Source organism: Oryza sativa, chromosome 12 (assembly GCF_034140825.1).
Source record: "Oryza sativa Japonica Group chromosome 12, ASM3414082v1".
NCBI classification, from domain to species: Eukaryota; Viridiplantae; Streptophyta; class Magnoliopsida; order Poales; family Poaceae; genus Oryza; species Oryza sativa.
In genome coordinates, this window is record NC_089046.1 from 6,917,068 (window position 1) to 6,936,018 (window position 18,951).

Here is an 18,951-nt window from a genome sequence, read left to right on the forward strand (position 1 = left end):
TACCGCGGACCAAATGACGGAACCGATACCAAGCCCTACATGGAGTTTAAAGATATGATTTGTAGTACAAATAATTAACATAACAAGAATTTCTTAATTAACAGAGGAACGTATGCCAGTACCTGTCTATAAGTTCGAAAACCTTGTCAAACGTAGACTCTTTTTTATCCATTGAGTCATATACGTTGACGGTATAGGCCGACAGGTCGAAGAGTAAAAACACCCAGTGGAATCTGCAATGTGCGTGGGATGCATTACATATGAAACACTTAGCAAGTTCGTACGGGAATGAAATTTGGTATGTAGGAAGACAACAAAATTAAACTAACTCTGTGTTGTACGGCAACAGTATGAACGTCTTGTAATGCTGCGCATTCAGGAGATGGACGAGATTGTCCTCTGTTTCCTGCGGATATTGGTCGAGCATTGCGACGTTTACTCTCCGAGGGTCGATGAATCCAGTATCGAAAACCCTCCGCCGTCGGACCCTTTGAATCTCCATTCTACAACGATAAAAGGGAGTATTTTATTTTATATAGTCTACTTATATACAAGGTCCTAATTAATTAAAGGAGACGTAGTAATTAAGAATTATAATTGAACGATATACTTACAAAATCCAGCAACTCATAATAGAGACGTCGAGGGCGTCCAGCTGGTATACTTCATAGATTCCCTTGAAATTGATCCAGAGAATATCATCTCCTTGCAAGAAGTCCGGGTCCCTGATCCTCGCTCCGATCATCTCTTTACCGGTGGCGCTCATCTCCATGTACAGCTGATGGAACTTGTACATTTGTGTGGGTAGGGACTGCACCAGCTCGGGCTTGACAAGCGGTTTACCGAGTTCGTACATGTATTTCAATTCCGCCTTTTCTATTGGTTCAACTCCTAGCAATTGATCCGTAGTTAGACCGGTGTCAGTAATAAATTCTTCTATCGTCATGTCTTCCCCGGTCACCAACGGCTCGATCTCCTGGTTTGGTTGCTCTCCAAGCTGAGGGACTGGTTTGGATTTTCCAGAAGATGCTTTCTTCAGCGTTCGCTCATAGTCCGATAGCTTGATGGCCTCCTTGACAGGTGCAGACATACCCTGAAGAAGTTCCTGACACTGGGGTCTATAGGAATCTTCTTGTCTGGACTTCGAGGCTTGAATTGTCTCTTGACTTCTGATGCAACGTAAGCGTCAAGCTCCTCTTGCGTGCAATCGTACCCCGGGTCCTTGTTCTTGGCGGCGTCAACTTTCGCCTTCTTCGTTGCCCTTGTGTGGGCAGGCGGTGGAGCTGGGGGGGCCCTTGACTTTGAAGGTGCCGGAAGAGGAGCTTGCGGAGGAGTAGGTGTAGGAGCCCGAGGAGGAGTCGGTGCAGGATCCTGAGGAGGAGTCGGTGCTGGAGCCTGAGGTGGAGACGGTGCTGGCGGAGCATGAGGAGGAGACGGTGCAGGATCCTGAGGAGGAGATGGCGGAGCCGGAGGAGATGGTGCACGAGACGCCGCTTGTCGCCCAGGGAGGATGATGTACCGCCTGCACCATAGAATAATGGCATGGCTTGTGTCTCGTAGATGCGTCTCACCGTCTCCTCCAGGGTAATCCAGCTCGAGATCCTCGTACGCGCCTTCGACCAACTCAACTTCGACCTTCGAGTATCCTGCTGGAATCGGCCTGCAGTGGTAAGTACCTGAAGGGTCCGTTGGGATGGCCATGCCCGACGCCACCTTCATGTTATGAGAGATTATTTATTAGTAATCAACATATATAAGCAGCAACTAGCGGAATGGCTAAATCTAAAATATATAAACTACGAGCTTACCTTTATTGATAAGTTCTTGAAAGGAATATGCAGCTCACATGGTGTCCGCTGAGTGATGTCATCAACGGGACAGGTCGATTCGTCCTGTGTTTGCATGGCATCCATGCTCTGTGATCCTACCTGCCCCGTTGAGGCGCAGCTGCTACGGTTTCCTGACGGGCTCACCATTGCAGGAGGAATGGTCGGCTGGGGATTATGGGACCGATGTGCGGCCATGCGTTCATCAACCTTCCTTGCCACCTCCTCTTACATGTTGAGTTTGTAGCTCGATACCCGGAACTCTAGATCTGCAATCTTCGCCTCGGTATCTCTCTTGCTCCTCATCCGACTCCTGTACGTGTGGATGTACTCAAACCAAACCGTATGTTTCGTGCGTCCTTTCCAAATTCTTTAAATTTTCTGTCGATGTTTCGCCACTGCGAACCATCGGCGGGGTGTCTCAGCATCCCGTCCTGTTGACTCTCTTCAGTGTGACATCGCAACATTCTAGCATTCCCCTTGTTCCTGAACAAACGCCTTAGCCGTGGTATTATAGGGAAATACCACATCACCTTAGCAGGAATTCTCTTCTTTGTTAGCTGCCCATCAACTTCTCCTGGATCGTCTCGTCTAATCTTGTATCGTAGTGCTTTGCAAACAGGGCATGCTTCTAGGTTCTCATACTCCTCACCGCGATATAGGATACAATCGTTCGGACATACGTGAATCTTATGAACTTCCAGTCCTAACGGGCAGACTATCTTCTTAGCCTCGTACGTTGTCTCGGGCAATTTGTTTCCCCCCGGAAGAATGTTCTTGACGAGTTTCAATAAATCGCCAAATGCCTTGTCACTAACCCCATTTTTTGCCTTCCATTGCAAGAACTCCAGAGTGGTATCCAACTTTTTGTGCCCCTGCTCACAACCTGGGTACAACGAAGTTCTGTGGTCCTCCAACATCTTGTCCAATTTATGGGCCTCCTTTTCACTTTCGCAATCCTCCCTGGCGTCCTGCAACATCTGACCAAGATCATCCGCAACGTCGTTACCATCAGTAGCTATTTCCTCCTCGCCCGTTTGATTTCCTTCAAATCCAACATACTGAGCAAAGTCCGGAATATTGTCGTCTTCCACTTCATCTTCTTCCATTTCAATACCTTGCTCTCCGTGGGATGTCCAACAATTATAGCTTGGCATGAACCCTGACTCAAACAAGTGGAAATGAATAGTCCTGGATGCAGAATACTCCTTCTGATTCTTACACTTATTGCATGGACAACAAATAAAACCCTTTTGCCTGTTAGCTTTGGCCACTCTCAAAAAATAGTGCACGCCGTCAATAAATTCTTTGGACCGCCGGTCAGCGTACATCCATTGCCGATCCATCTACATGAGTCAAAAAAAACCGTACATAAATAATTATTCTTACAATAATGACAGTCATACAATAATTATAAGATATCTTTGTTCATACAAAAATCATAAAATATCACACCAAATAATCCTTAAAAACTATTTGTAAAGTTTTAAACTAATTTTAATGTGTTTTACTTCTTTTAATTTTCATTTTAGTTTGTTTTCTATTATTTAAGATTAACTTTCACTAGAGTTTTCCTTCTCAACTATTTTATAAAACCTTGTTTAGCAAATGAACTAAATTTCTATATATTCTTTCTTCCCCACACATATTTTCTCTCTCATCAACTTACAACTAAATTTTGGAGACAACAAAAGTGTGCAAAACATAGGTGCAAATGTAGTATGACAAAAAAAAACATTGGAGGATGAAGTTGCAAACCTTTTAGGCACCTCCGATTTGTATGTAATCACCAAAATAAATTCAATAGAAATTTTGGCATGACCTCCCCTCTTTTTTGAAGAAATTTTGAAGCTTGCTCAGGCAGCTGGAGGAGGAAGAAGACATATATATAGGGGTGGGACTTTAGTCCCGGTTGGTAAGATACGATCTTTAGTCCCGGTTGGTAACCGGGACTAAAGATCCCGGGGGGGCCTGACATGCCCTGACAGCATTCGAACCGGGACTAAAGATCATCTTTAGCCCCGGTTTTTATTGCATCCGGGACTATTGTGGAAATCGGCCGACCGACGAAAGATGGTTTCTCCACCAGTGCTAACATCTCTTTATGGCCCTCATTTGCCGTATTTGGAGCATCTACAAACTTGTGGAATTCTTGAAGGAATTCTTCTTCAAGATATATAAAAGCTTGGTCCTTTCTTTTTTGTTTCTGCTGCTCCTTAGCTTGCTTGCCCCCTATTGGTCGTTCATCTCTAGCATCATCTAGAGAGAAATTATGCCCCACATCCTCCTTAACATTGAACTTCCTCTTGTCTGGCTCCAAATCTTCAAGACGTTACAAAGGAGGCGTCCTATTATGATTCTTTGCTAAGGACATCCCAACAATGCTTAAACATAAATAAACCATCATTTTTGTGCTTTTCTTCGTAACTTTTCACAGCCCTGTGATGTCACATAAACAAAAATAGTTTGATGTCTCATTTATAGTTGTATGGTGATTCAGTAATTCTAAACACTATGATTCATTAAAGTTGAGCTCTATTCGGTTTAGAGTCTTAGTAATTCTAAACACTATAATTCATTTATGCAGATTAAATGGACTTTAGAAGTGACCCGTGATGTTAAACACAAATTAGATTTTGGTTTTAATGCATGGAAAATCCAAATTAGTGTGCTGCATTAAATTTTGTCAATGGAATCATATATTCAGTAAAACAAATATGTTTGGATGAACGGCATATTTATGTCACTTATGTTCTCTACTTAAAAATATTAAGTATTAAGTATGTTTTTTAGAGAACTTTGTCATTCAGCAGCTAAAATGCCAGCAATGATGTCTTTATTTCAATATAAATTAGAAATTGGGTCTTAAATAGGTTGCATAAAACGGCTAGTTCAAATAAATGCCATTGTGGATGGCAGTGAGAAGACCATAACTTTATTGTGTGCAAGCATTTTTTTTTTTATTTATGGATCAACATCTCTAAGATCTGAAATTTATGTAGTCAGATGAGGGCTCATGTAATGGAGTCACGATTAACGTAGTTTTAGTTGAGGAACAAAAATTAGAAACCAACTAAGGTTGTGAAAAAAATACGCAGTAGAGTCTTGATTGGGAAAAAAAATAACACATGAAGGTCTATGCTTTCGTGACATTTGTTGCATCGGTATTATTCATTATATCAACACTCAGATCTTAATACATAGTCAAAATAATAATTTTATCCTTAATGTAATATTCGTGGAAGATTATGACAACGTAGTTGGAAATTAAGAGCAAAACCTGAGATATGTTATCTACAATAACTGTTTTTTTTAAAAAAAAATACCGAGGAAAGGCTGGCCCTTGCGTACTTGTGGCTAATCTTGATAATTCCTCTGCGCGTGAAGATTTCATCGCCTTTTACTGCACCCATGCACGATGAAATTGATTTCTCTCTGTAAACTTAATGAGCAATTTTACGGTACTCGAGGAGGTACCATGAGGTACCACTTTTTTTATTGTAAATTTGGTACTTAGATACTATGAGGTACCAAATTTTACAATAAATTTTTGGTACCTCATGGTACCTCCTCAAGGACCATAAAATTGCTCAAACTTAATACCCTCGATTCAAATTAATTGAATTGCTCTGCTGAACTCCTTTTCGTGCTTGTTGCCTGCTGCAGATGCATATGTGATATGCAGGTCCCGCTACATATATTAGGCCAAGTCGCCCGGGGCGCACAAATAAACAATGTCAACATCTAATTTATTCTGATTTACCCCCCTTGCTTTGCTTTGCTCTTTGTGGATCTTCCATCACACGTCATGAACAAACTCTCAAAGATCTCAAATGAGGGCAGCCTTTGTTCGCTGCTGCCGCAAACCTGCATGAGGCGAGGATATGCCAGACGCGAAGTCCCATGGAACAGCGATGAATCTCCCCTGTTGCATTCGTGCACCGTCGATCAGCAGACTCAGGCCCTGCCAGATCGCAGACGAAAATAGCCGCCAATCTCCCGTGTGCTCGATCTACACGATATCCATCTGCTCTCTTGTTTACGGATCAAGAATTTTACGGTGAGAAATCAACTTTAGATACGGTTGACGGTTATATGGGCTTAAGATGGGCTTTAAAACATGGATTATATCTGCTTTAAAAGTGGGATTTGATTTTAGATCAGCGGTGCTAATTGTATGACATGTTAAATCAATGGCCAGATCTTTCTGATTAACGTGAGAGCTCTAGAAAGTGCCCGATTAGTATAGGTATAGATAGATAGATAGATGGGTCTTTTGTTCTATTTTGGATGGCGTAATTCCTGTAAAATATTATGATATGCGTTCTATATGTTCTCTATTCGGTATTTCGGTTGGATATAATCAGGAGGGAGATAGTGTTTGTCCCATATATAACCTCGAGTATTCTTATTTATCTTTTCTTGACTCATTGGCCGTGTGTGTCTGTTGGTAGAGACCGGAGATGTAAATCATTCACATTATCTAAAAATCATGTAATTAGAGTTGTATTAAAAAAAGCATAGCTGAGCTACAGAGAACGCTAGCAAAGACATGTCCCAGCTGGAAAATTATGACTTGTTCTTGCAATGGATTGACAATGGGTATCAGCAAGGAAAGAGAATCTGCACATTACAAAGGAAAGCTAGATGTTGGAGAGATGTCTGAGAAAGATTTTGGCCAAAGAAACAATGATTTTCTTACCAAGAATTATCTTCAGCAACCATTAGGCATTCAGTATTTGTTGAATAGTCCCACATTGGTTGTGTCATGACAAATAACCTAGTATATAAGTGAGGGAGCCCCTCATCTCATTGGCTAGCTTTTGGGATGGAAAAAACCCTTTACGATCCTACAATTGATATTATAGCCTGACTAGTTCTACATCTCCGGCCTGAGAGACAAAGTATGCGAAGGCCTAATAGACTGTGGGTGTTTGCGGACTGCGGGGCCTATATATTTGAGGGACTGTGGAAATACGAGACAAAGTATGCGAAGGCCTGATATATAGACTGTGGGTGTCTGCGGGGCCTATATATTTGAGGGACTGTGGAAATACGGTGAACGGCTGAAGGACACCAATGTGTGAAGGAGGAGATTGTTGAATATTTCCATATTGGTTGTGGAAGTGTAAAAAACCTAATATATAAATGAGGAAACCCCTCATCTTATTGGCTAGTTTTTGAGGTGAAAAATGCCCTTTATGATCCTACACTATTGACTAGATTATGTCAGGCAAGTGGGTAACATCATAGACGAATTCACAAAGACAATAGCTTCAAATACATTTTCTTCTGAGAAAAAAAGATAATGTCGATTCGAAGGGGTAAAAAACCAATTCCACTATTTCCTAACGTACATGGAGAAACGAAGTGCAGATTTTAGAGCACGCACACAGCACAATAGAAAAACTAATGACTAAAGTAGTGCTCAATTCAAGTTCCTGTATTATTGAAAAAGGAAAATCATAACCAAATCCATTGAGAATGTGGATAGATGAAAGGAAGGAGTCACCTGAACGATGTACTGGATGAACCCCATAAGGGCACGTACAGCGGGTCTTTTTGCCCCGTCTCTGTGATGTCTTTTATGCAAAAAAAACCCCCCGGTTGAGTCAAGCGACGGGAGCTGCGTCCTCTCGCGAGGCGACGGCGACGACCCGTGCTCCGAGGCGGAAGAGGCAAGCTCAGCACCGTTGTACGAGCTCGCCGTCCCGAGGCGACGGCGCGACAGGATCCCACGCGGAGAGCGCGCGCGCGGGAAATTTCCCCGCGAAATCCAGGTTCGTCGAACTCCCCTCCCACTCCCCCAATCCAGGAAATTTGCTCCAACATATAGCGCAGCAATCTCTCTCAATCTCCCACTCCCCCAATCTCCAACTCCCCTCGCTTGATTTGGGTGCTGCTGAGATGTCCACGGCGGCTGCAGGTAGGAAGAAGAAGGGAGGCACACCTGAGGCCTCGGATGCGGCGGCGGCAGCCCCAGCCCGTACCCTAGGTCGTGGTGTTGGGTCGGCGACGGCGGCTCTCCCCTTCAGTCGTGGCGGCCGCGGTGTCGGGTTAGCGCCGCCGCCCCGCTCTCTCGGCCGCGGTGGCGGGCCAGCAGTGGCAGCAATCCCTCTAGGTGGTTTCCCCAGTTATTCAGCGTCCATGGATGGATTTCCCTTCCCTCCACCTTTTGATGGATCCTACGGAGGTGGATTCCCCAGCTCTTCAGCTTGGTTGGATGCGTCCGGTGGTGATGAATCTTCTCCTGGATCATGGTAATCTTTGATTCTTGTTCTTTGTTCCAGCAAAATATGCTTGTGTGATTTGTTTCCTTATGGATGTTTGATTCATGAACTGCTAATGATTCTTGTGGGTTAAAAATTGCCCCTTACATCACAAGAGAACATATAATATGCTTGTTTTTGCCCATCTGAATGCCTACTATGTTCTGTGTTAGAACTAATTTCAGTGTTACAAAGTCATAAAAATCAGGCTTTATTGTACATCCCCTGCCATGGGTCATAAAAATCAGGCTTTATTGTACATCCCCTGCCATCCCGTACCCTCTACTCCTTTTCATTCTGTAAATGGAGCCGCATGAAGATGATGACTTCCTAGAAGCCGACGATTTTGAAGTGTTCACTGTAGAAGAGTTGCTAGCAGAGGATGAGATCATCGAAGAGTTGCCAGCAGAAGAATTCAAGGCTGCAGGTGATGGAGAAGCTTCGTCCGTATCTCGCCGTCGTCGACAGAGTGGACCAAGGAGGTACATACCAAGAAATCGAGAACGAGGTCATGATGATCTTGTCGCTAATTACTTTTCCGCAAATCCTATCTACACCGATGAAATGTTTCGTAGGAGATTTAAGATGAGACGGCCGTTGTTTTCTGCGTATCGGACATGAACTTAGTGAGTGGTCTCCTTATTTCATCCAACGAGTTGATGCAACTGTTAGGAATAGTCTTTCACCGCTTCAAAAGTGTACAGCAGCTATCAGGATGTTAGGTTATGGAACCGCGGTTGATCAACTTGATGAAGTCTTGAGGATTGCTGCAAGCACTTGTTTGGAATGTTTGGGAAAATTTGCTGAAGGGGTGATTGAAAAGTTTGGTGACGAATATCTACGCCTGCCAAGAGCCGATGAATTGGAAAAAATCTTACAAGAAAATGAGGCTCGTGGTTTTCCTGGAATGTACGGAAGCATCGATTGTATGCATTGGCCATGGAAGAATTGTCCGAAAGGTTGGGCAGGCATGTTCACTAGTGGTAACAAAGGCGTTCCTACTATGATTCTTGAAGCAGTGGCAACTAAAGATCTTCGTATATGGCATGCTTTTTTTTGGTACCGCCGGGTCTCAGAATGACATAAACGTTCTAAACAAGTCGCCACTATTTATTCAAGCAATAAAAGGGGAAGCTCCAACGGTACACTACAACGTAAATGGAACACAATATGACATGGGTTACTATCTTGCCGATAGAATATATCCAGAATGGGCAGTATTCGTGAAGACAGTGACGGCCCCTCAGTTGGCGGAAGACAAATTATTTGCATTAAAGCAAGAAGGGGCGAGGAAAGATGTCGAGTGCGCATTTGGTGTGCTGCAATCATGCTTTGATATTATTCGTCGACCAGCAAGGTTATGGAAGCAGGGGGACGTTATCAACATAATGCAAGCTTGTGTCATCCTTCACAATATGATAGTGGAAGATGAGAAGGAAGCAATTAGAGATGTCTTGGATTTGAATTATAATCCAAGTGCGACGATAGTGCTCCCGCCTGAAGTGCAAAGAAGCGACAATCCAGATCCATGCTTCACAGAGGTACTTCGTAGAAATTCCGCTATCAAAGCTCGGCCAACACATAGGAAGCTAAAAAAGGATCTAATCGAGCACATATGGCAACGCTATGGAAACAAAGAAAATTAGACTAAAGGCATTGTAATATAATTATTATATTTATGGTTCCCAAAAAATATTGTAATCATGTATCTTATTCATGCTTGATAGTATTATATCAAATATATAGCCACACAATGGTATACACAAATGCATTTTTAGTTTATCAAAGCTACATGCAAAGCATTAAATAGCTTACAGACAGACCCTCTGTCTGTGAGTTGTATGAGCTGTCTTTATATCCGTCTGGATGATAACTTCGAGGTTCTTGAAGACACACCCCTGTCTGTGAGTTGTACATGCCCTTAAAGTAGCAAAGTTAATGGCATTTCATTGGTGTAGAAAGCACATCATCCGAGTAGTACCAATAACTGCAAATGATGAATTGCATTAGCAGATCTGGGCGATTCAATCAGAGCTGGCGGTTGCCGAGCAAATAATTTGTTTGTTTGAATAATCGAATGAAAAAGCAGAAAGGCCTATATATGCGGATATACAGGGTTTGAACTGTAGACACTGATGATCAGAGGCGTACCTGCTCCTAAACACTGCTTTCGTCGGTTCAGACTGATCTATCACGGCCGCTGGTCATATTACTGTCTTAATTAATTCATCATGCTGCTGACAGGGTCGTACTTAACAAGTTGAGGCCCCCGATGTTTAGAACCCATATTTAGACCCATATATAAAACACAAATTAAAACCCATATTTAGAAAACGCAGAAAAAGCATAAGAATTTTTTGAATAAATATTGGAAAAAGAATTATGTCCTAATGTAATGATTTGTTTATTATCAAGTGAAAGAAAACCTTTGATATCTAGAATCCACGTTTTTATCGTTGTCAAGATCTATGGCTCTTTGAGCTGACACGATTATCATCAAACGATTATCGGAGGCTTAAAAAAAGAAAAGTTCATTCCAGCTAAATCATCAGAGGATAAGAGTGAGACTTATAAAAACAGAATAAGACGATTCTAAACACGTTATTAATAAATTAAAGTATATAAACTGAGAACCCTAATTCTTGTAGGGCCATGTTCAATCGCCCACTAGACAAAGTGCATGAGAGCGCATCTGACCAACTAGGCGTCTGATCCGTTCGGAGCCAACCCCCAACCACCGAGAAGAACTGCACCACTCAACATCTCCTACTACTAGTCAATCGTTTGACTATTCGTCCTATTAAAATATATTTGTGCAAATAGCAAAATATACCGTACATGCTTAAAGTAAGTACCGTTGCTGACAAGTGACAAATACAGTGGTGCTATGACCATTTCACTTAATTAAGTAACTGAATAAATATTATATTATTGGTCACAGTTTGCGGAAGAAATAGTGTTACATAATAAAAAACTGAGGGAGTACATGCCTCTTCATAAGTCCATATATATCTGACACTGTTGTTTCCCAAAAGAAGCACCCAATCTGGTCCAACCATCAGAAGTGTGAGCAACTGAGCAATGGCGTTGGTGGCAGTTAGCAACAAGAGGGTGATCCTGAAGAGATACTTGACGGCATGCGAGATCGGCCAGTTGGGGGATGAAATGGAGGTGGTGACGGCAGAGGCAGTGCCGCTATCTGTTCCGGCAGGGTCATCTGCGGTGCTGGTGAAGAACTTATACATTTCATGCGACCCCTACCTACGCAACCGGATGATCCGCCATGAGGTGCCCACCTACATCTCGGACTTTGTCCCAGGAGAGGTAATGATTTGTATAATGTCACAATATAAACTCCTTATAATTGAATATCTACTTTGTAGTGATCATTTGTGGCCATAAGCTATTCCTCAATTACAACTTCTATCTGACATTCATTTCAAGACTTCTTTATGAAACCGAAACTGATAATTTTTCCTAAGGATGTTTGACTCTGAATGTTTTCCAGATTCCCTGTTGCAAATCTCTACTGTATTTCTTTTCTGGGACTAATTTTGTCCAATATCTGAATCCAGTTTTGTTTTCTTTTTGTAAACTGATCCCATTGTCCAATGACTATTGGGAGCAGGGTAAGTGAACTAGCTGTCGAGAAATGGAGTCTGAAATGAACATTACATCTCTCTGTATTCACTCAAATATGTGTGCTTTCCTCATTGCAAACTTGAAGGTTGTGACAAGTCATGGCGTGATGAAGGTGATATCATCTGGGCACCTGGATTTCAAGGCCGGCGACCTTGTTTGGGGGATGACCGGATGGGAAGAATACACTCTAATCAATAATCCGGAGTCTCTTTTCAAGATCAATTACCCTGAATTTCCTCTTTCCAACTACACTGGTGTTCTGGGTAAGTTCACTTTCACCTTGTCAGTGTGTATACTACTTCCTCCTTGGAAAACAGAGATGATGTATCTTAAAAGGGTTATTTATTTACGTTTTTTAAGTGATTGAAGGATTCTTTCACTGGTGGAGAAGTGGTTTTTACTCCCGGTTCGTAACCCCCCTTTAGTCCCGGTTTTTCAACCGGGACTACGAATCCGGGACTAAAGATCGCTATCTTTAGTCCCGGGTGAAATAACCGGGAGTAAAAATCGATCTCTAGTCCCGGTTGGTAACACCAACCGGGACTAAAGATACTTTATCTTTAGTCCCGGTTGGTGTTACCAACCGGGACTAAAGAGGGAATAACAGCAGTACAGATGGTCCTCTTTTTTCTTTTTTATTTTCTCCCGAATCAAGTGGGATGCATATCCCCAAATCCCAAATCAAAGTAACATCCCAAATCCACATCACAAATCTTTAAGTTACTTATACACATAAATCAAATACATCACAAATCCTAAAAAAAATTACACAAATCAAATTACATCACAAGTTCTACAAAATTCATCGCAAATACATCACAGGTTCACATCACACACAAATCAAATACATCACAGGATCATGCAATAAATCACAAATTCTTAAAAAAAAACCACAGAGGCGCCGCTCGGCCGGCTGCTGCCGCCTCCTCTCCGCGCCAGCCGGCCACCGCCGCGCCGCCGCACGCCGCCGCGCCGCCCTCCGCCCTCCGCGCCGCCGCCCGCCGCCGCGCCTCCCCGCGGCCCTCCACGCCGCGCGTCGCGCCGGCCGCCGCCCCGCCGTGCGGCCCCGCGCGCCACCGCCGCGCTGGCCGCCGCCCCGTCGGCCGCGCCGCCCCGCGGCCCTCCGCGCCGCGTGCCGCGCCGGCCGCCGCCCCGCCGCGCCGGCCGCCGCCCCGTCGGCCGCGCCGCCCCGGGGCCCTCCGCGCCGCGTGCCGCGCCGGCCGCCGCCCCGCCGCGCGGCCCCGCGCGCCGGCTGCCGCCACGTCGGCCGCGCCGCCCGCCGCCCGGCCCGCCCGATCCAAAAAGAAGAGAGGAAGGAAGAAAGAGCAGGGAAGGAAGAAAGAGATAAGGCAGGAGTTAGAGAGGAAGAAAGAAAGAGAGAGTTTGTTGTGTGGACGAGAAAAGAGGATAAGTAATAGGGATTATATAGTACGTGTTGATTTTTATTCCCGGTTTGTAACACCAACCGGGACTAAAAATTCTATCTTTAGTTCCGGTTGGTGTTACAAACCGGGACTAAAGATCCTAAACGCCTGACACGGTCTGACATGGAACCAACCGGGACTAAAAATCATCTTTAGTCCCGGTTGGTATTACCAACCGGGACTAAAGATGATTTTTAGTCCCGGTTGGTCATACAAACCGGGAATAAAGATCATCTAGTCCTGTTGTTCTTATAAACCGGGACTAAAAATCGTTTTTAGTCCCGGTTTTAAATGGAACCGGGACTATTGTAGATTTGGGTCGACCGATCAAAGATGGTTTCTCCACCAGTGTTTGGTACATGCAAACAAGTAAAGAAACGGTGATACATTACTCGAACTTGATATAGTTCTTTATTTAACTGAACTTGTGCTAAAGGGCATTACATGGTTTTTTAGCGAATAGAAGCATAATTTATCTGATGCTTCATATGTATTAAAATGTTATTTAGAGTATTGGGACGGCTGGAGTAGGATGCTAAACAGATATTCTCCTTCTTTTTTTCCATTGTAGCTTATTGGTTGTCCTGTATGATTGGGTAAGCAGTGAACCTGGAATAGTTGGGGAGAAAAATTAATATAGCAGTATGGTACCTCGAGAATATTTTTTAACAAGAGAAAGCATTAAACTTATACTGGCCTATTAACCTAGATCACATGAACGGCGCATAATTGCAAGCCTTCTCCTTTTCCTATTTAAAGCCGCCTGAGAAGACGAAACAGAAGTGTAAAGCGAATTCCGACTAAATGGAGAACCCAAAGGAACAGAGAAAAAAGAGCAACAAACACATAAAAGAACAAACGTTTATTTGTATGAAAGAACAAAAAAGAAAGTTTGACAAATGGAAGCTGTAATTCTGATAGAACCCAAAAAAAGAACAAACCGAGCAGAGAGAATAAGGGTAGAAAAGAAAGAGGGTTACCAGAATAGCGGGAAGGGAATAGACGGTCAGGCCGATGAAGAGATGAACCAATGGATCAGACATTTCTGGTTAAAAAATATAAATATAAGAGGAACAGTTAGAGCACAACAGGAAGCAAATAGGACAAGCTTACACGGAGCAGATAGGGGAAAATATATTTGAGGGGAAAAAGAAAAAAAAAACGGGGGAAGAAGGGTTAATTAACCGGGAAAGCAAAGAAGAAAACCAACCATTAAAAGAAATTGAATTAGTCGACTCGTCGTTTGATTCAACCTGGACACAACGCAGCTTGGCCGATCGCCGAGGCCTTAAGCCAATAGACCCCAGCATACTCGATCTATTTGAAAAACAAGTAAAGTAAAACTGAGAAAAAAAAGGAAAGAGTAACGTGTCGACAAATTACCTGCGAATGTAAAATCAAGAAAATGTAGTATTTTAAAAAATAATAACCATACGACAGTGGATAATCAAATTCGCAAGCAATTAGAGGCACATAAAAAGAAAAAGAAACAGAAATACAAAATACCTGCAGGACGTAAAAAGGAAGAAAGAAAAATCCAGCCAAGCAACACAACGTACCCACAAAGGTAGCTCACCCAAAAAACAGGAAAGCACCTGGTCATTGGAGCGCAGGCAAAAAAAAAAAAAAAGATAAAATCAGAGCGGAGTAAGACAAGAAATATAAAGTTTACAAGGGTAAAAAGACATGTGTATACGTGAGGAAAACTACCACAGGCAGCATCAACCACCGTCCATGACAGGGGGATATAACTACGCACCAAATCGAAGACCGAAAAGATGGAAGAAGAAAGAAACGCAAGCTATAGCAGCTAAATAGAGACGGAGACGGGAAAAAGAATGAAAGGATCAGCATGGAATGCCATATATCACCAAAACAAGAACTAAATATAGACGGAGAGGGGAAAAAAGAATGGAAGGATCAGCATGGAATGCCAGATATCACCAAAACAAGAAGCACTGCACAACCGCTTTGCCTGCATGCAAGGCAAATAAACATAAGAAACAAAAACGCATGCATTGTGACACGTTCCAAAGAGAAAAGTAAAGGTACTACCTCCGTCCCAAAATAAGTGTAGTTTTGCACTATTCACATTCAACGATTGACCGTCCGTCTTATTTGAAAAATTTGTGAAAAAATTAAAAATATTTAGTCACACATAAAGTACTATTCATATTTTATTATCTAATAGCAATAAAAATACTAATCATAAAAAATTTTCAAATAAGACGGACGGTCAAACGTTGAACGTGAATAGTGCAAAACTGCACTTATTTTGGGACGGAGGGAGTAGCTGACAACACGGCAGCAACTCTTAGCATGCATGCAAGTAAAACAAGAGAAAAAAAACAAAAGTACATGCACTATGACACGTTCAGCAGCTCTGAGCATGCATGCAAGTAAAACAAGAATAAAAAACAAAAATACATGCACCGGAGAGATTGTAGGTTGGTGACAGCAACGCAACAGGCCATAGGCTGAAGTGCTGAACCAATCTACTTTGTTGTGTTCTTCCCTGTCTTTCCCCCCCCCCCCCCTCCTCAATTCCCTCATTTTCCACGCACACGCTTTTTAACTATTAAACGGTGTATGGTTTGCAAAAAAAAAACTATAGAAAAGTTGTTTTAGAAAATAATAGGTATCCATTTTTTAAAACAATAAATTAATTATATACTAATGAGTCGCTTAGTTTTCCGTGCAGAGAAAATGAGTTCCCAACACAAGGAAACCAATAAACCCAAAGAAAAGCATGGAAAAACACGTGTCGTAGTCATACTAGAGCAACACACAACGAACCCAAATCGCATAGTGCATCATTGCCAACCGATGGGAAAACCGGAAAGCAGAGAGGGAAAAAGAAACCATTGCTAAAGCAATAACCAGCATAACCGACTAGCTGTTCACACAGACAAAGAGCAGAGTCGATAAGTAGCTAGCATAGTAGTACACAAGGAGGAAAAAAAAAAGGAGAAAAACGGAGAAAAAAGGAGGCCTACGAGGCTTTATTAAGTAATGATTCGACGTTGGGAATACTAGTTTTACTACTCATAATGTCAAATATATTTGACTGGATGGAGTATCTTGTTTCAAAGAAATCGTCATCTACAGTGCCTGAGAAATCATCATACCATATATTTTGTTTTATGAATTTTCATGAAAGTGTAAAATTCATGCCAAGAATATTCATTTCAAACTAATTTGGAATTGCTCTCGCTCACCTTCCATGTCAAGCAAAGTGTTTAATTACCTCAGTTGGCTGCAAATTGAGAAGAACTTGTGTTCCTATTTCTTCAGTAACTATGTTCCTTTTATCTAAGTATGCATTAATAATAGGTCTATTTTTCTTTTATGAAATTCAGACTGGAAAACGTTTTGTTTTACCAAATGTCCTAACAATTATAATGATAATTAACAAAATAATAGGTAGCTAAATTCATTAGAAAAAAGAATTAATACCTCATAAATATCATAATTTGTAGCTTCAATGCATTTCTAACATGCCATTGCTAGTTATTTGTGGTCATATTTAACAACGATGGGCTTATATTCAGGAATGCATGGGCTTACTGCCTATGTTGGATTCTTTGAGATGTCCAAGCCTAAGAAAGGTGAGTATGTCTTCGTCTCTTCAGCATGTGGTGCCATAGGTCAAATTGTTGGGCAGCTTGCTAAGATCAAAGGTTGCTATGTGGTTGGCAGTGCTGGTTCTGATGACAAGGTTTTTACAACAACATCATCATGATCTGCGCATTTTGTTCCGTAGATGGAATCCTGTGTCATGAACACCTATTCCTGCGGTGTTTCGCTGCCATTAATTAGGAAATAGTTCTGTTGAGTAGTGCATTAGCACCTGCAGCTTAATAGTCCATGCAGAAAATATTGGATTTGTTAGGAAATCAAATGTAAGATTGATTGATAGCCCTGCCATAATGCTTTTGCTCCCATTAAATAATAGACCAACCATGCTATGCTTAATTTATATCATGGAAGATATTCCATCTGCTGCATGCATCTGCAGGTCAACCTGCTGAAAACCAAATTTGGCTTCGACGACGCTTTCAACTATAAGAAGGAGACAGACCTTGAAGCCGCTCTGAAGAGGTCCGTGCTACTTCCTCGTCTGTTCCAAACACGACAAAAACTGATGCCACTCTAGCATCATTGTGCTCCTTTTTTAAAGAATGAAATACTCCTGTTCCAAACGGGACAAAACTTTAACATTGCTTTCTCTGTCTGATTGGCGGCAACTCACCTTAGGTGCTTCCCTGAGGGCATCGACATTGACTTTGAGAATGTTGGCGGCGCGATGTTGGATGCTGTGTTGCCTAACATGCGGCTTGGTGGCCGAATTACAATGTGTGGGATGATCTCACAGTACCACCTGGAAAGGCCGGAGGGGGTGCGTAACCTCATGTACATCATCACCAAGCGATTGCGGATGGAGGGGTTCGTGATATTCGATTCTATCGCCGTATACCGCCAATTTGAGGAGGAGATGGCCGGGTATCTGAGGGAAGGGAAGGTGACCTATTTGGAGGACATTGTCCAAGGGCTCGATGCGGCGCCGGCGGCACTCATTGGGATCTACAACGGCCTCAATGTTGGCAAGCAGCTCGTCGCCATCGCGTAGGCCTGAGATGACATGCTATTTGCCATATGTGTGATCTGTGCTAGTCATCAACTGATTATGTGGATGATCAGACATGTCTTTGTGGTAGATGGTTGATATGTTGGAGAGGAGTTGTGACAATGTTCTGATTAAAATAAGTGAGCTGTCTGAGTTCAATTAATGGACCAGATACCTTATGTGGACTCAAACAGTCCACTTACGAACCTAACCATATCTCTATACTAAAATAGAAATAAGCAGTTATACTCTTTGCTAATCCACCCAACAAAATGTAAACAAAAATCCTCCTTTCACTCCACAGCTGTTCGGTCCTTGATCCAACGGCTGTTCATGGACGAGGTGTGCTGTCTCTTGCGATGCGAGGTGAAATCACTAGATTCGTCACATGTTCCTCCATCTTGCTCGCGCTATCCCTACCGTTGTGGTGTCTTTGGTCCTGCACACTGCCGCTATCCCCACCACCGTGCTGAACTACCCAATAACGCCGCCTCGCGTCCTGTTGCCTCCACCACATCCTCCCGCCTGCACCATCCCATGGCTGATTCCCCAACAAGCGACGTGCTGCTTCGTCCCACTGACACCGCATAGCGCCTTTCAAAAATGTTTCTGGAACAAATCTAGCTTTTGGCAAATTTGATACTACATGTAGCCATCCTTTGAATTTAGAGCTGTATGTATTTAGGTTTGTATTTTGCTAGTACATCACACTAGTATTCTTTTAGTTCTGATGCAGATAACTGAGTGATGCGGGTTCAGTTGCTTCTTCAGGACAGTTTATAGGGGTAAGTGCTGCATGTTTTGTTGCTTCTTCAGTATGGTTAGAGATTTACCCCTAGTCGGCTTGCTTATTGATCTTGGGTAGATAAGCTTTCACACGAATCACTAATTAATTATTTGGTCGGTTGGCCTATGTAAACTACTTTTAGTTGTAATCTAAAGTTAAATTATTTTTATGTCTTATTACTGTATACCAATGCTTTGATGAAAATGTTCAGTTAGTCTCTTGTTTGGGGCTAGCTAGACATGAATATGAATTTTAGGCTATTGAGATGTTTGTGGATTTTTAGCAACTTGAGTCAAGTCCCTTGAGGTGTGTAACACATTTGATCTCCTTTTGTTAAAGTTGATTGGTAAGCTAAATCCAATAAATATCTCATTTG

The 18,951-nt window shown here is 42.5% G+C and overlaps 1 protein-coding gene, 1 long non-coding RNA gene and 1 pseudogene across 5 annotated transcripts; 2 read left to right on the forward strand and 1 right to left on the reverse strand.

Annotated features, from left to right (window-relative positions):
* Positions 1-8,659: 8,659 nt before the first annotated feature.
* Positions 8,660-9,845, forward strand: LOC136354639 (uncharacterized; annotated as a pseudogene).
* A 1,205-nt stretch (positions 9,846-11,050) lies between these two features.
* Positions 11,051-18,047, forward strand: LOC4351816 (2-alkenal reductase (NADP(+)-dependent)). The gene is made up of 5 exons (XM_015763366.3): positions 11,051-11,419; positions 11,823-12,000; positions 16,713-16,879; positions 17,180-17,262; positions 17,419-18,047. Exons 1-5 carry the CDS (start codon positions 11,177-11,179, stop codon positions 17,789-17,791), a joined length of 1,044 nt encoding a protein of 347 aa, XP_015618852.1. The 5' UTR covers positions 11,051-11,176; the 3' UTR covers positions 17,792-18,047.
* On the reverse strand, positions 13,483-15,070 carry LOC107279581 (uncharacterized). Of its 4 annotated transcripts, none has more exons than XR_010738699.1 (6): positions 14,872-15,070; positions 14,668-14,756; positions 14,372-14,478; positions 14,142-14,206; positions 13,859-13,924; positions 13,483-13,770 (listed from the first exon to the last, which is right to left on the reverse strand). It is a non-coding gene; the product is annotated as an uncharacterized lncRNA (long non-coding RNA). The 4 variants fall into 4 exon arrangements; XR_001541894.3 differs by having other exon boundaries at positions 13,867-13,924; positions 14,872-15,016; XR_001541895.3 differs by having other exon boundaries at positions 13,867-13,924; positions 14,858-15,009.
* Positions 18,048-18,951: the final 904 nt, after the last annotated feature.

Bases quoted from the DNA above. Each gene is read 5' to 3' on its own strand.
- LOC4351816 (XM_015763366.3), top strand. From the start codon at position 11,177: ATGGCGTTGGTGGCAGTTAGCAACAAGAGGGTGATCCTGAAGAGATAC. The intron at 12,001-16,712 runs GTAAGTTCACTT...GCTTATATTCAG, and splicing joins CAACTACACTGGTGTTCTGG to GAATGCATGGGCTTACTGCC. The intron at 16,880-17,179 runs GTTTTTACAACA...ATGCATCTGCAG, and splicing joins GTGCTGGTTCTGATGACAAG to GTCAACCTGCTGAAAACCAA.